The sequence below is a fragment of the Cavia porcellus genome, unplaced genomic scaffold (genome assembly GCF_034190915.1).
Source record: "Cavia porcellus strain 051 isolate PalLab524CR breed Dunkin Hartley unplaced genomic scaffold, mCavPor4.1 scaffold_2, whole genome shotgun sequence".
NCBI classification, from domain to species: domain Eukaryota; kingdom Metazoa; phylum Chordata; class Mammalia; order Rodentia; family Caviidae; genus Cavia; species Cavia porcellus.
Window position 1 is genome coordinate 87,660,340 of NW_026947485.1, and position 16,723 is coordinate 87,677,062.

Below are 16,723 nucleotides of genomic sequence, written 5' to 3' on the forward strand. Positions count from 1 at the left end.
TGTACAGGGGAAGCCAGCTGACTCTTGCTGTTAGGATGGGAATGTAATCACCATCAACTTCCTAACCTTTCATTAAGAAGCGTATGTTTTAAGACAATAACAGGAACAAGAAGACCTATTCTTTCTGCGCCAGCATCTGCCCAGTGTAGAACACAGTGTTGTTATTCATGGCCTGAGTCCACCTTGAAAGGCTGGCAGTCTTCGCACACACAGTCCTTTTCACAAATCCTTAGAAAGAGACCTGTTAACAACACGGAGACCCCAGAGACCTGTGAGTGCTTTAGAAAAAATGTGCCATTTGTACCCCATGGGAAGTGGCTACTGTACTACTCTCATCAGTCTGGGGTTTGCCCTCCTCAGAATGCACAGATGATTTAGCCTGGCACCTGCCATGTAGCACCCTGGTGGCCCTCAAAAAATGCCAGCTACTGCCATCATCCCATCTCATCATCAGCCCTGGAGTCTGGGTCCTCCCAGCGTTGGGTCTGGAAGCCCTCTGAGGCTCTGAGCTGCCGCAGCCCCTTAGGGTATTCTGGGAAGATTTCCCAGGCCAACTTAATTTTTTATCTGATGGGAAGGGCTGAGTTAAGAGGCAGCAGCTGGGGACAGCACAAATAAATACAGAAAATCCTCTTTGGGACTGGCATTGTGCTGAGGACAATGGTAGGCCCTGGCAAGCACTTTCATCCATTTGAGATTGGAAAGGAAATAGAAGTGGTCACAGTACAGCCTCTTCCACTGCTGCAGCCTGTCTGTCCTGGGCCCTGGGCCCTTCAGGAGAGGAGGGGCATTTTTTTTTTTGAGTTCTCATTGCAGGTTGGGTGGGAGGGAGTTTGGAGGTGTGGAAGCAGGTCCTTGAGGTGGGGGTCCAGACTTCCTGAAGCTTTGGCCACTGTTCTCTCCACCACCCTGGGCTTTCTCAAAAGCTGCCAGTCCCAAGTCTCCACCCTTCCTCGTGCGTTCCAGCTCACAATGGGCTCGTGCAGCAAGGCAGGCTGGTGGACACACCCAGGCAAGGCTGTCTGGCTGGCTCTGCGGGGAGGAGCCCCCTTCCAGCAATGGGGTGATAAGGGGTGCTGAGTTTCGGTGGTAGCTTTCTTGAGCTGAGAGAATGTCCTGAAGAACTCTGCACTGGAAGCTCTGTCTGTGCAGCCCCTGGCTGCTTGAAGTGGGCCACACAAGGAGAAGCAGCTTTCCAGACCCGGCGCCATCTGTCACGGGAACAAGGCCCAGTTCTTTCCCAGGTGTTTCTAAGCACCGCTGGAACAAGGCAGGAAGCCTTCCACACCCAGGAAGCTGGCATCTTTGGTTCTGGGCAGTCTGTGACTCTGGCCGGCCATAGCCCTGCACATTTGCCCAGAGGTGGAGCTTGGGCTGGGAAGATGAGGTTTGAATCCCCAGGCCCCAATTAGCAGATAGATCTTGTGTAACACACTGAGTCTCTCTGACTTGGTTTCCTTAATTCTAACACAGAAGTGATGGAAAGAAGTGTATGAATGAAATTGCATAATGTTTAGCTCAGAGCTGGGCAAGTGGCAAGTCCTTATTATATGGCAGCCACTTGATTAATAAAGGCTGATATTTGAGGGCTCATTTTGTATCAAGCTGGGTCTTGTTCTCTAGAGAGTCTCATAATAACCCTTTGAAGTAGGCATTATTATCTTTCTTTTATAGAAATGGAAATTAAAACTTAGAGAAGCCAATCATCACCAGCTAGTTACAGGAGGAGCTAGGACTCAAACCCAGGCACTCTGACGCTATACCAGCTCTCAGCTGCTGTGTAATAATTCAGTTATTACTGTTCATTAGCATAACAACAGGGATTTCAGTCTCAGACTACTGCCGAACAAGAGTAGTTCTGTTATGGGATATGAGATTATAAGCTTGTTTTAATGTTTGGGTATCCACATGAAGGCTACTGTAGAAGGGAAAATGCTCAGAACAAAACCTAAAATTCTCAAGCAATTTTTTTCTTGCAATGCTGTGGATGGAAGCCTGGGTTTCACACTCACTAGACAGGTGCCCTTCCACGGAGCCACATGCCCAGCCTCTCAAGTGGTTACTTAGAACAGTACTGCTGGACCTATCCAACCACTGGCAGCCCTCACCACCTAAGGTCATCTGTTACTGTATTGCTTCCCTGCATCTGAGCACTTTTCTTATTTTATTTGCCAAGCAAGCATGGATTCCATATTTACTTACAAGGGTACTGGTGCTCAGACAGCTCACATGGTTCCTTAAGTAGTTAATTCTTCAGAATGATCACTAATAGGCCTTGAGCAATTACTAGATGCTGGGTACTGAGCTAAGTGTTCAACATGTATTTGCATAATTTAGCAACAGTCCTCTGATGAGTACTGATATTCTGTCAGTTTTGCAGATGAGCAAACTAAGGCTTAGAAAGGGTAAACAACTGGCCCCAAGACAAGGCTAGCGAGTGACCTCCAAGCCATTGTTCCTAACTGTCCCTTGCTGGTAGTAATGGAGCTCATGCCAGACTAATAGAACTGGCCCTCACAAGCTCACAGGCAGTGGGACCTGGAGGAAAACAGGGTATTTGAAGGGCACAGAACTAGGTAGTCCCACTTCTGTTGCTGACTGGCTGAATAGGCAGGCATGTTTGATGAGCCTTTGAGCTTCGCTTTCCCTCCCTGTATGGCTGAGCCACAGTGGCCTATCTGGCAGGGCTGCCATGAGGAATATGAACACAGGGAAGTTCTCACCAAAGCTCAGCTATAAAGCAGAAACACACACAGAGCTAACAGTATTCAGCAATCAAAAGCATGCGAAGAATTTGCAGGGGCAGATTGGCTGGGCCATCCAGACAGGTTCAGAGAAGGGTGTGAGCATGGGCTTGTCTTTGATTTAGGGCAAAGGAAGCCTATGGGAAATTCCCGTGGGTAACTCCAAAGAGTTGATGGGAAACTGCTTTTAAAATTCCCTGAGGCCAGACCCACTCTGCTGTCCGTATCCTTGAAGAGTTGGGCACTGTTTCGTGGAACATCAGGGGCAAAGCTGTGCCAGCAGGGAAGTCCTGGTATGTCTGGGGAACCTGCAGTGGTTTGGAAGAAGCAGAGGGTGAGAGTCCAGGGCAGGGCAGGGAGGGAGGAGGAGAGCCAGAGCCTAATGCCCCAGGGAGTTGCAGAGAAGGGCTAAAAACCACCCCGACTGTGGAAGGTGAGGGCCAGTGCTGGCGCCAGTGGAAGCAGAAGTGAGTAAAAGACAGACGTGCGGCCCAGGCCTCCTGAACTCTTTCCCACAGTAGTATGGCAAAGAGGTCACCTTGCTCAGCATAACCCATGCCAAGCTTCCAGGTGAGGGTCCAGTGAATGCCAGTGTGACAGCCCGCACAGTGAGACAGAGCAGGATGAGGGTCCTGGCCAGAGTGGGTCATCTCCAGTCCCAAGCCCTGCCTTTTCTGGCAAGCCCAAAATTCTGGCAGTGAAGGCAAGTAGCTGAAAACTAGATTTTCTTTGTGTAAAGTCCAAGAGAGGAGGTCGAACATTCCAAGATGTTTGTAACCTCTTGTACTCCACTCCTTACTATGATCACCTACAGGCATGGTCACTCAGAGCTCTTGCCCTCAAGTCTCTGCCAACCCCTAGTTTTGTCCCCTGTCACAGTCACTGCTGTATCACAAACAGAATCAAACATTAGTTAACACCAGCAACATGTAAGAGTTCTACTGAGAACTTATTTTCTCATCAACCTGGTCAATGTGACCTGGATTGCTGGACAGTGTTGGAAAACACTCCCACCCCACCCCATGTATGTGATTAAATATGGATTCCCAAGACTTTGGTTTCCTTCTGATCTCCTTTTGGTTCTTGGAAGCTGGGTGGGTATTTTAAAAATGGGAGAGACCTTCAAAAGGAGTGTGAGGAGAGGAAATGAAGCAGTCATGGAGGCGCTCACGAATGAAGCACATAGTTTTATTCACCAGGTTGTGAGCAGACGCAGATTGGAGCGGCTAAGGGGTGCTTAGGTCAGTGCTGCTGGCAACAGGAGAGTGGAGCGGGTCGGGAACTGTGCAGCTCAGTGACATGGAGACCGGCAGGCCGCCCTTCTGCTGTGCATGAGCGCAAGGCCTTCAGGTGCAGACACCACCCACTCGGTTCACAGGAAACAAGGCTTCTCAAAGGGTTCTTCCAAACATTTGCCTTCCTAGGTCTGAAAGTGGAGGGAAAGGAGGGAGGCCTGCAAAGCTAGGAAGGCCAGGAAGGTGTGCCTTTCACCAGCTGGAAACAGCTCCGTAACCCCAACTCAAAATGAAACAACTCCTGAGAGCTTCAATGCAGGGTCATCAGTGACTCGTGGAAACCACTAGCATTAATCACTGGACAAGTCTATACACAAAGCCCAAAAGGAACAAGAAGTTTTGGGACAACTGTCTCCTCGTCCACAAGATAAGGAAACATAGGCGTACGTGGTCAGGCAGGGGCCCGCACCCTATCTACATGTTGGGGTACACAGTGCTGTCTTTTCCATCTTCCTTTGAAAGGCTATGGAAGTTACTCATGGAAACTTCACTCTTGGGAGAGACACTCTGGGATGAGTTTGATTTCACGGTAACTGCCACTCAATTACACTAAGCTTCAGAAAATGTTGGATTTGCTTTAATTTTATTGTGTACACATTCACTGTTTAGAAAGTTTCAACCTCAAGTGACCACCTTCCCGAGTTTCCCATAAACGAAAACTACCCAAATGAAAATGTAACGATCCATATGCAAAGTGTATCTGTCACCAGCTCTCCGCTTTCTAACAGCAAATGGTAAGATACAGTGGTTTGTGTAAAATGCCAAAGTAAAGCTTTCTCTTCCTCTTATCACAGTGTAGCTGGATAGTTCCTCAGTATACATCCTCAGGGTGAGACGGTGTCACTGCAACCCCGAATAATCTCTTTATTTGCATTGAAGTATTCTTCAAAAAGAAGTATTAAGAGGAAGCTTTAGGGCACCCCAATACTTTGTCAAAAGAAAATAATTTTAGAAATCAAATAAAATCTAGGCTGGCACAAGAAGTAAAGGTTAAACAGCTACCAGAAATATAGACAAAGTGATCAAAAATCTGAATTCACTTCAGGGCACAGAAGGGTTGTTGAGACAGAGTTCATTCCTTCCCCTACTCATTCATGATGGCCAGAAAGAGGATGGGGAGTACAGTTCCCGGTGCCCGAGCTGGAGCTAGGCCTGCTGCCTGTCACACCCTAGAATGCCAGTGCTAAGTTTGCGCTAATTTTTAGAAAGGCTCCTCTAGTAAAAAATGGTTAATCTGAATTCTTTTAAACTTGCAAAAGCATATGTATATACTATCATCATCTGAGAAGCAATTCTCAGAAAAAAGATGTTTGCTTCAAAGTACAAAGAAATCAAGCGAGAGTTTTAGAAACATCTCCAGCTGCGCTTCTCTGAGTCATGGGTAACAGATACTAGACTAAGATGAGGAAGCTGATGGCTGGGAGAGAAAAACCCTCCAGCCTGGGCCTCAGAAGGGAAGGCTGCAGGGTTGGGGCTGGGGTTGAGGGATAACGGAGGACATTACAGATAGAAAACCATCCCAGGGTTTTTTTTTTTTTTTGGTACCCTATTATCTGTCAATATTAGTTTTTCTCTTTGAGGTTTCAGAGGACAGGCGGTGTGTGTTTAATTATTGAAGAAGTTATATCAAAAACATTTCATAACAAACCCCAAACCAAAATTGAGATGCATAGCTAGCTGTATAGGTTTCCAGATGCACTTTGTGTCTCCAAGGAAATCACACAGGAAGAACACATGATAGCCTGGGCTTCCTTGAAGACATTTTAAAGGAAGCACTAACCCTCATACTGTCAACAGAGGGCCCTTTGACTTCATGCAAATAGTATGCACTTCAAGTCATAAGTAAGTCAAATGCTTGAAAATGTAGCCCTTAAAATATGCACTGAGCCTGCCATGCACGTAATTCTTTTCCTACAGTGAACAAGCGACTCAGATCTTGTTACGGTTCACTCTTTCCTGTGTAATACAGGTAGGGCTCCTCCTCTGTGCTGTGTACCAGAGATTTCAATATCAAGCATGCTGAGCTCAGTTTAATAAAATGGAGAGGGCACTGAAACCCATCCCCTGGCTTGGGCAGTTAGAACTAGATGGTTCCTCGACCATCCTGCCAGCTACAGTCTTTTCCCCAGGAGTGGCCCCGCTGCAAAGCAGAGCACAGCACTGCTCTGCTTGCAGATAGGAGACCACTGATCGTTTCTAGTAATTGCATTTTTGCAAGGTACAGATTAAAGGAACCAGTATGCTTGATATGGAAAGAAGCTTTATCAAAAATTTCAAGCGGGGTACAGAACTGATTTCAAAAGATAGAAGAAAAACAAGGTGTCTTTAATGGGAGCAGAATTTAGAGTCCAGTTCTTTAATGACCATTGTAACCTTAGGCAAGCCCTTCTTTCTAAGTCTGTAAAATAAAAGAGGACTGTTCCTTCTTTGTCTAATTTTCCTACTCCATGACAAAACCATGTCCTTTTAATGTAGAACTGTAAGAACTTTAGCTAAACCATCTAATTGCTCCAAGTATCTTCATTTTCTCACCCTGGCCATGTGATCTGTATTTTATGGGTGATGACTCATTAACCAAAGAAAAACATGGCAGGTTCTTTATCTCCATAATAAAAAAAGATTCTCGCCATCAGTCAAGCGCTGGGACTCACAAAGCCACAGTCACCAGCAGTGACAATGGCGGGAAGACATTGTGAATGCACCATACTCCCCACCTCTACACCCTGCCAGGGCAGGGAAGAACTAGGACACACAGGCTTTGTGCAGAGAGAGAGGACAGTGAAAACATGGGAAAGTGGGAGGCAGTTAAGGCCTGCAGGGAAAACTGCAGGCTCCCTCAGAGCAAGCAGAAGCGAGTCTGACCTGCTCAGGCCCATCCTGTCACCCACTGCATATGTCAGTGAGTCCAACACATCCAGCACACGTGGATTTGAGAGAGCAGTTCTCACACTTAGATTCCCTTGGTAAGTGCACAGGTGAATATTTAGAGCAACTACAGTGTCCACTGCAGCACTCAAACCCAATAGGCAGAGGCATCACAGGTCTGAACACAGCCTCAGAAGCTCTACAGCTCGCTCTTTACCACAAGGTCGGGTGGACAGCTGGTGATCCTAGTCCTTGGTGCAGGGGGAAGGATCTTTGAGCTATTTTTTTCTCAGAGGACTTTGCAGGTGAATTCCAAGCTTTTTTCCTTTAGCTTTAACAGACTTTAAACTCTTAAGCAGAGCCTCAAAGCATGAAAGCAAAAGTGACTGAACCTTAGAAGAGTCTTCTTATCCAACTCATGCCAGGCCCCACAATGTGATCTTAAGTGCACATTTTAGTGAGACCAGAGCTCCAATGTGAACTGAGAAGCTGCAAAGGATGAGGACTCTGATGAGATGCTCTGAGCTTCAAAGAGCCTAATCCCTCTAGGAGCTACATCAGCACCTGGACACGCCATCTTTCAAGCATCAACACCTTCCCCATGAAGGAGGAGATGTTGGAGGCAGAGTCTAGCCTCATTCCTGACTTCACATGCACTTGTGAAAATGTCCTTTAGAAGCAGCATCACAGTGTGACATCCAAGCAGAAATTACAAAGCACATGCAGACTCACAAAATTGCCCTGGGTGAGTTATACGCACATGGACACACATACAAACACACACCTCCACTCCATGAAGTTAACAGTGCTGGGCAAAATAAATCTGTTGGATGCAATCTACTTTGGAGTTGCAGAGATTTAAGAGAAAAACGTGCCTTTCCTCAGCCGATTACTGAAGAAAATCAGTATGGGCTTGATCTGATTCATAGGATGCTGGACAGAGCAGGGCACAGAGTAGAAGAGCCTGGGTTGGTGGCAGTACGATCATTTCTTTTTCTAAGAGTGACAGAAGCCATGGGCAAAAATCACCAGCAGCTTGCAGCCAGGCCAATCTGGAGACAGTTTATGTCTTTCCTCTGTTCATGAAGGTGGAGTCCAAGCCAGCTCCTGTCCTTGGTGGGGAGCAAGGATTCAGCACACTACCTGAAGCAGGAGAGAGCTCAGAGATGGTTTCCTTCATCTCTTTTCCTTTCTCTTAAAAAATTCTACCAATGGCCAAGTAATTAGCCAACCTGTTCCCAGCAAACAGGAGAGAGAATAAAGAGCTTGTCAAAAATGATTCGTCCCAGTACACATCCACCTGGTCAGAGCTGCCTGGTTGGTTCCTGATTCCCATGCCTGCCTGAGCACAGGCACTGCTGTCTGAAGCTGGTAAGGAGAGGTGCGTGGAAAACCGCTGCTACCACATGGCCACGCTCCTTGGACTTCTCCTCCTTAGCACAGTGCTACATAATAAATACAGTTATACTTTGGAATTAGCACACTGTTTCTTCCCGAGCAGCATCCTAAGGGCACTTGCTGGCTCTTATGAGTACAGTCAGCACTATGTTGGACAACAGTTAAAAGAAAACAGAAGGAGAAAGAAGGAAGCTCCTGTTGTGCACACGAGGTCATGTAAAAAGATCACACGTGGACACACCGCTAAGTTGGGGAACACAGAAATTTCTACCCCCTTGCTGCTTGGCAAGTGTTATTGTTGGTTGGCCCAATATTTGGCTCAAGGGTGTTGTGACCAGACTTCCCCTTTTTGTTGTTGCTGAGGGATGGTAGATATAAATTCTCCAATCAAGTTTGGGCCTTAACACATCCTAGGCAGTGCTGCCTTGGCAGTCTTTTTTTTTTTTTTCCTAACTGCCATTTATGTGGAGGACTTAGAAGAGTTTTGCTTTTTTCTTCATGTCATTGCGTCTCCAAAGAGGTAACTTGTCAAACTCCTGTATGGACATCCCGAAGATTTCCCGAAACACTTCTGGTGCCAAGTGGCGCTGGAAAGACAGAACGGGAGCACTGGTCAGTCCTGATGGCCACACAGATGGCCTGGAGAGCTGCTCTCCAGTTTCCAAATACAGTTGGCTCTCTGTATCAGTGGGTTCCCTGTCCTCTGATTCAACCAACAGTAGATCACAAATATTCCCTTTGCCAGGAAGATCGCACCAGTGCCACACATGCAAAACTTTTTTTAGTCATTTTTCACTATGCAATATACCTGTTTACACTGCTTTTCCATTAAACTTGTTATTATAATTAATGCGAGATGATTTAATGTGTGTAGAAAGATTTGTAAAGTTAATCTGCAACTACTGCATCATTTTGTATAAGAGATTTGAGCAACCACAGACTTTAGGATCTAAAGGAAGATCCTTCAGTCACTCCCCTGCAGATACTGAGAATGCTGTCAGCATTTTGAAGAGCAAAGCAGAATGACAGGAGAGGAGTTTGATGCTTGTTACTAAGCACAGATAGGGGAGGTCTCAGCCTCACCAGATCAAAGAGCTGACTGAAATCTAACAACACGGTTACAACTCTGTGTTCCAAAATGAATAATGATGGGGAATGGGAAGGTGTTTTATTGTGGTGCAGGCACCTCTACTTTAGGTCCCTGGGATGTTGAAAAGATGCTGAGAAAATGGACCAGAGCCATAGAAAGTCAAAGAGAGAGACAGAGAGACTTCCAAAGTGGTCTTCAGGGAGATGAGGGCTTTTTCTTGGTTCAACAACAGGGGGAAAGGATATTACTATTCCTGTTCCTAGGAAAAGTTCCATTAGGACTCCTGGGCCCCTCATTCTCAGAGCCAACCTGACCTCTGCTACATAGGCATTGCTTTTTGTCAGGGAACAGTAATGGTTCTTCCTAAGACCGGCAGGCAGAATTTTTCTTAATTATAATCATTTGGGTGGAAAAGTACAAAGATCAGTCTTCCATGCCTAAGGAGCCCTGGGTATGTGTACCCAGATAACCCTCAGTGAAGAATGTGGAAACAACCAGGCAGAGACTTGCTCATTACAAACCTTTTTGAAAGCTCCTCCCTTTGCTCTCCTGGACTCAGTCTAGGCTTAGAGAAAGACAGGAATCTGGAAATATCTGAAGAGTCCCCTGCCTGCACCTCCTGCTCTAATTAGGGCAGCATCCTATTTCTAAAAACTATGACTAAAATCACACTATACTTTCCAAATATTACTAGACATTTTAAATGGTGATCTAAGTGTAAATTTAAGTAAATGTAAATCTAAGTGCACATGCTGTACTGCTGACCTCCTTGAAGCCAGGAAATGCCTGCCTCGTGTAAAGGTCAAACATGCTTCTGCTCTCTCTCCGCACCATATGCATTTCTGAGAGCAGGGGCTGTGTCTGGCTTTTTATGACTGTTCAAGTCCTAACAGAATAACAGCAATGAATCAGTGCTTACAAACTTGCTTCTCATAGTGTTTACTTTTAGTGGTACTGGGGATAAAATCCAGGGCCTTCGTACTTAGCTATGTATCTCCAGTCCTGCAAGTGGCTAAACTGTCCAGGCTGGGCTTGCCATGGGATCCTCCTCCCTCAGCCTGCCAGAGTGCCATCATGCCTGGTGTCTCATGGTTTTATCTCATTAGAGATTCTCAGATTTGAGGATCTTTGTTCTGTCTACAATTGGGGATTGATGGATCTGCGGATGGGTATGGATTTTTGTTTTACCTCCAGTCGGGTTCTGTCCACATCTCTTAGGATTTTGTTGCGCCCTCTGTTGGTCACCATGAGCATTTCATATGGAAATATCTGAGAAGGAAAGAAAGCATCTCTTGAAGATTGCTGTGCATTTTACTAAGCAGAGCCCACCTCAAACCTGGGATTTCCAAGATGGAGTTTATGTGAACTTATCAAAGGAGATCTGAGTAGAAGGTGTTCCTTCTGATGACCAACCAAAGTTCCAGTGTCCAGGAGACAGGGACAAATTCATCCCCACCTACTCACAACTCTCCACCAGCATCTCAGGCAGCACTGTGCCCCGGCAGGGTTTTTCAGACTGCACAGCACTAAGTTACTATGAATGGCAAAAATCAGAAGAAAACTGAAGTTACAGGTACATGTGCTGTCTTTCACATGACGCTGCTAAAAAGCAAGATACCTTTGTGGGTCAAGTCTTAGTTCATGGATGGCTCATGACTCCCAGCAGCTAGGTAGGTCCAGAGGCACAGTTCTGGCAGCTGACATATTGAAGCAAGCCCTGGTATTGGTCACCAGAGAGTGCAAGTCCTTGAACATCTCTGCAGGTGTAGAACGATTTGTTGCTAGGGAGATCAACCATCCCAGTTTGCCCTGGACTAGGGAGTTCTTGGGGTGCATAACTTTTGGTTCTAAAGCTGAAAAAAGTCCTGTCAAAGGGGACCTATTGGTCCCCCTACCTCAGCAGTCTGCAGATGTTCCAATCAGCACTGGACATGCCTCATAAGCCCCATGGGAAGGGGCTTAAAAATGTGATGCCTAAGTCATAAAGAAGAGGTGCTGGTGAACACAGCGCCATACTCACTAGGGGCCTAACATGTAGACTTAGTGTGTCAAAACAGTGGGATGGTGAAGTGCTTCTTGATATGGTTTGTCTGAATGTATAGTCTAAAACAAATAGGCTTTGCCTGCTGAGAATGGCAGAGAGGTAGGAAACCATGTCTTCTTAGGGCTATATCATCCTGGTAAGAGAGGAAAAGAGAGTTGTACTTGCCTTTGGTTCCAACATATTGGGCATAGACACTCCTCGGTCCATTCTCATGGCAGGCATGTGGCCATCCGGGAGGGTCTGCAACAGAAATACTGACTCAGGGACAAGAATAAACTAGCAGGGGCCTCAAGTCCCTCAGGGGACTTTGTGGGTGGCCAAACATCCCCTTTGTGCTTAATCATCAGCACCATTTTATCAACCTGTCATGTTAATTACCATGTATTTTTTCTAAAATTTCCTTACTGAGTAAGACTGGGAATACTGCACTTTTGTAATCAAGTTGGGGAATGATCCCAGCCTAATCACTGTGGTTTAAACTCCTGAATTTAGGCTACATGTCTGCGAGTGCACAGTCTGTGAAACACTGACAGATTATTATTAATCTTCATTTTAGTTTTCTTTGCATTTTTCTCTTTTCTCATTAGTTTGACAAGATATTGGCTACAAAGCTGGAGGTATAGCTCAGTAGTAGAGCATTTGTCAGCATGTGTGAGGCCCTGAGTTCACACTCACATGCACACGTATATACCCCCATGCATGTAAGAGAAAAGTGTTCCTTCCTATTGGTCAAGACCTAATTTTTTTTCTTTTGCAAGCAGGCAAAAAAAAGAGGGAATAACATTACTGAAATGTTTGAAAGTTTTTTTTTTTTGAAAATTCAAATAAGAAGCTGCACATGGGCAGACCCATGGCGCTGGTCCACTTCCTCCTTGAGAGTTCCCCAGAGTGAGACAGCCCTCTCTCACTTGGCCTGGCTTGTGCTGTGTCCCTTAGGCCTGCGGGGACAGCCTGATGGCACCAGGCCTGCCTGTTCTGTATGGGTTGGAGCCACAATTAAAGATCAACAACGATACTCTCCTCCCTGCAGCAGCTGCCTGGATTGGCAAATGGCTGCTGTGCTGGTGCTGGCAACTCCAGAGAGACAAAGTTTTCATACCTGGTAATCTGGAAAGAAAAGTAAAAGAAAATATCATCATGGTGGACCTTGGAAAAACATGGAACCTTACTAGAGAGCCTACGTCTATGACCATAATTCCAAAGATGATCCCCAGGGAGCCATGCTGTCTGTCCCTAGTCTGCACAGACACTGTACCACCAGCGTCCCTGGGCCAGGAACCCTGCACTAGCTTTGGATATTGGTTACAATGTCCTCTTCTCTCTTTCTCCTTACCATACAAAGTGGTTAACAATATGGTGATTATTACAAAAAAATTAGGGGGGCTTGTTTTGAAACAAGGTTTTAATATGTAGTTCAGGCTGGCCTTGAACTTGTGACAATCCTCCTGCCTCAGCCTCGTAAGTGGTGGGATTACAGGTATGTAGTACCATGCCCAACTAAAAAAAATTAAAAAAAAAAAAAACTGTTGTAAAAAAGCACAGCCAAGAATGATAGGATTAAGTGTATTGAGAGCAAGGAAAGTATTTTGAAGGGGTTAAATGGCAATGCACCTTTTACTGTAAAAATGTTTTTAGTTTAAAAATATGTCATATCTTTTGGTCATACTGCACTGATTGCTGTTCATAGCGATTTCTGGAAGAAAAGCATCACAACACGTCCTTACCTGGCTTATTCACCAGATCTGGAAGCCTGTGACTTCTGGCTCTTCCCCAAAACCAAAACTCCCCACAATAAACAAAACCATTAGGTACTGCAAACAGGTATTCATAAAAATAAAATATAAACATTACTATGAAGAGTAGATGGTTTGCACCTATTCAGGACATGGGGGCAGATACCACTGTGCAACTAAAGATGCTCCTGAAAGAGGACCTCCCGGCCTCGCTAGACCTCGACAAGAGTAATGGGATAGGTGTGTTTGAAGCAAGGGGGAGTCACTGGAGGAGGCTTAATGACAATGCGTCTTTGCTGTAGTAATAAATTTTTAGAGAATTTAAACATTCCACATATACTTTGATCACAGTGGTGCTGCTGTCAGGCATCCAACAGAGCACACCGTGGTCCTGGCCCTGGAGCCTCACCTCGTAGTGCCCCGCTGACATCCCCGTAGCTGTTGTACTGAGCAAAGTCTGTGGAAACAGGCTAAAACGAGGAAAAGCACATTATCACCAAATCTCCCCAGCCAACATTTTGGAGTCAGCTGAAAATGAGAAATGGACTTGACAAAATCCTAAAAATCCTTCCTAGTCTAAATTCCTGGATCCTCATTTTTTTTCTTCCCTATGTTTCCATAACTATGAACTTTGTCTTTTGTGGTACATGGAGCCCCTGCCTTCAGGCTCTTGGTAAGCAACTATTTCTTGTTCATAAATAAAAATTCATTTCCTATGAGTTACATAATTACATTTGTTCTATACCTTGGTAAGAAGACAATTGTAATAAACTTTATCTTTAAACAGGGACAATGAATCAAATAATTACTTCTTTGCTTCACTGTGAAAATATTTGTCACAGTATTCCTGAATCTAGTCTCCTGTTAAGCCTGCACAGGTCAGTCATTTATTTAAAGCTAATGAAGTCTTCTCTTAATTCAAATATTTTACTTTGGCTGTAACTCAGAGTGATTTACCAGGTGAGCAGGGTGACTAAAATTTTCATTATTTGCCCACACTGAGATCAAAGAGTCCTATACACTTGCACAGTAAGTGCTCTACGCAGGACTGAGGGAGGCATAATACAGAAACAATCCACGGAAGAGAAACCTTACCCGGTGCAGTCCATTTCTTCCATAGCCAGGGAGAGATGAGGTCTTCGATGATGGAGCATGTGAAGCTGGATGAAAAGCAGGGTTTTTTTTAAAAAAAGCAACCCTCAGGAAAGCAGAAGTCCAACTTTTTCATGAGACTGGAAGCATATCTGCTTCCTTTGCAGAAGAGATTTAGCAAACTGTTCACACACGTGGCAGTCGTATTTGGGGATACAGGGAATGGTACCTAATAGTGATTCTGCTGAGGAGGGACAGGGTAAGGAGGACATGCAGCATGGCTACTACTATACTTGCTGTCCTTCCTACAACCCCAGCATGTACCTAAGTATCTCTTAGTATTCTCATCCGAACCCTAATAATACTATTATTATTATTATTTGCATTTGATTGGATACTTCACTGAACTCCTATTTCTTCATCTGTCAAATGCAGATCATACCCAATATGGCATGGCAGCAAGTGATGGGCCTGCAGGTCACTATGGAAGTTATTGCCACTGCGGGCCTCCAGGAGGCTGGGCCAGGCATCCTGTGTCAGGGTCATGGAAGCCTGATGGGTCGCTGCACTTAGCAGACCTGAGCTTGAATTCTGGTTCTGCCACTTAGCACCTCAGCATCTTAGTCTTTTTGCAGCCTTCATTTATTGATCTACATGGGGATACAGAACGGTCTCTCAGAATCAGGCACACTAGAGATTAGTGAACCCCATAAGTGGTCCTGCTTCTCCTGTCACTGGTCCAGCAGATTGCCCGCTTGCCCAAGGCAGGGCTTGCCGCTTACCTGAGTGGAGGGGAGAGTCGTAGCGACTGGCTGACAGGGAAGCTCTTTCCCGGCTTTCCCTCTCCATCTCTTCCTTCAGTATCAACTGCCCCAGGCCTGAGTTAAGCTAGTCATAAAAAAAAAAGGGGAAAACAAAAAAGTGAACAAACAACAAAACAAAATAACAAAGAAAGAAAAGAAGAAAAATGAAAGCAAAGCCTACAATCACTTTCGCACAATGACAGGTTTCTTATGTGGTCTTACAGGAAGTTTGTGACCCTGAGAGCCAGAACAGAGGTTGGCCGGAGTCTGGTAGTTCCTCAGGTGGGTCAGGGTCTGGACCCCGAGCCCCTCTTAGCTTTACCCTGTCAGAGCACATGTTCTCCCAGCCAGGCTCCACGTCAGAAGCATCTTTCCTTTCTGTTCCCTCCCCGGAGACCTCGGAGGACATGTGGGAGTGTGTACAGATAGTTAATGTGAGAAGTGGTGCTTGGGAATGGCATTAAGAAATCACACCGATTTGTTTAAAAACAAAGCAAAACATGGGGATGATGATGGGTATATCTTGGTAACAGTCCCCTCAATCCCTTTGCTTGTGGTCCACACATGCATGTGAAGCCCTCTGAATCCCAGAGAAAGACTCAGAAAAATGCACCATCCCAAGGGAATTCCTCCAGCAGGTCCTGCACACCCCTCGTGGGACATCACTCTGCCCAGCACATGTGCCCTACACTCATTCTCTCCTTGCTACGTTCCTTCATTCCCCAGCCTCAATGTCATCTCCTCTGAAACCACTGCATATTCCTTCTTAGTCTCCTAAGTGAATGCCTATCATGTGTCGCTTGCCAGATGACAAGCTCCTTGAGGTCTGGGTCACCTTCTTCTCATTCTGGTGGCTTCCATGCATCTTAGGGAGCCAGAACTGAAGACAGCAGCAAGGTAGCTTAAGGACAAACCTTCATCAGTTGTTCTTCTTGAAGCTGCCGGCGTCTCAGAAGTTCCTCCTCATCTTCCTCTCTGCCACTAGATCTGCGTCTCATGTCAGTTCCTAATTCCACAGCAAAGACAGCTTCACACATGAGGCCACGACGAAGGAATCCTAACAGACTAGTCCACCTGTGTACCTCTGTGGGGCTGCCAAGCTCAGCAGAGGGCTTCCATACATTGAAGGGATGGATGTATTTAAGGAGAATCCCCCACACTCTAAATCATCCTCAAGGCTGGTTTCTCGTGAAAATGGGCCCCTTTGTCAAGCTACGTAGTTGACTGTGTATGCAAGGAAAATGTGAACTTGGGCCTCTCAACAAGTGGCTGCTCAGTTACAACTGTGGAAATCATTAGTAACCATTGGTCAAAGCTCATCGTGGTTAAACGGGGGGCAGGGGAGCATCTCTAGCCATTACTGGATGTCCCGGAGGTCAATTTTTCAAAATACACAATGATCCAACTTTGTCTACATACCAACAAATCAGTAAGATAGTCACTATTTGGCCCGTTTCAGAATCTTGCAATTTCCTCTTTTTCTGAATATTTAGACTTTTCATGAGACTATCACTTGGCCTATTCTTAGTGAATTCATTAAAAAGTCCATTTGTTATATTTCTTTCAAAGAATGGGCCTCTAATTTTCCTTTTTCTTCATACTCTGAAAATTGTTCAAAGGAGTTTTATAAAAAGTGTTAAAATAACTAGACAGTTACTT

The 16,723-nt window shown here is 45.5% G+C and overlaps 1 protein-coding gene across 15 annotated transcripts in view; it reads right to left on the minus strand.

Annotated features, from left to right (window-relative positions):
* Window positions 1–3,911: 3,911 nt before the first annotated feature.
* Ablim1 (actin binding LIM protein 1) overlaps window positions 3,912–16,723 on the minus strand; it is a 291,033-nt gene continuing 278,221 nt past the window's right edge. For 12 of the 15 annotated variants that reach the window (XM_063244790.1, XM_063244788.1, XM_063244783.1 and 9 more), the window contains 5 exons: window positions 15,979–16,070; window positions 15,044–15,149; window positions 14,265–14,329; window positions 13,579–13,639; window positions 11,833–12,543 (listed from right to left, as the gene is read on the minus strand). In XM_063244790.1, coding sequence (XP_063100860.1) covers window positions 12,530–12,543; window positions 13,579–13,639; window positions 14,265–14,329; window positions 15,044–15,149; window positions 15,979–16,070 — 338 coding nt within the window. In that variant the 3' untranslated portion in view covers window positions 11,833–12,529. Of the gene's footprint in view, window positions 8,890–10,580; window positions 10,662–11,601; window positions 11,677–11,832; window positions 12,544–13,578; window positions 13,640–14,264; window positions 14,330–15,043; window positions 15,150–15,978; window positions 16,071–16,723 lie in introns of those variants that run through there. The other 3 variants (XM_063244792.1, XM_063244794.1, XM_063244793.1) reach the window with 1 other exon arrangement.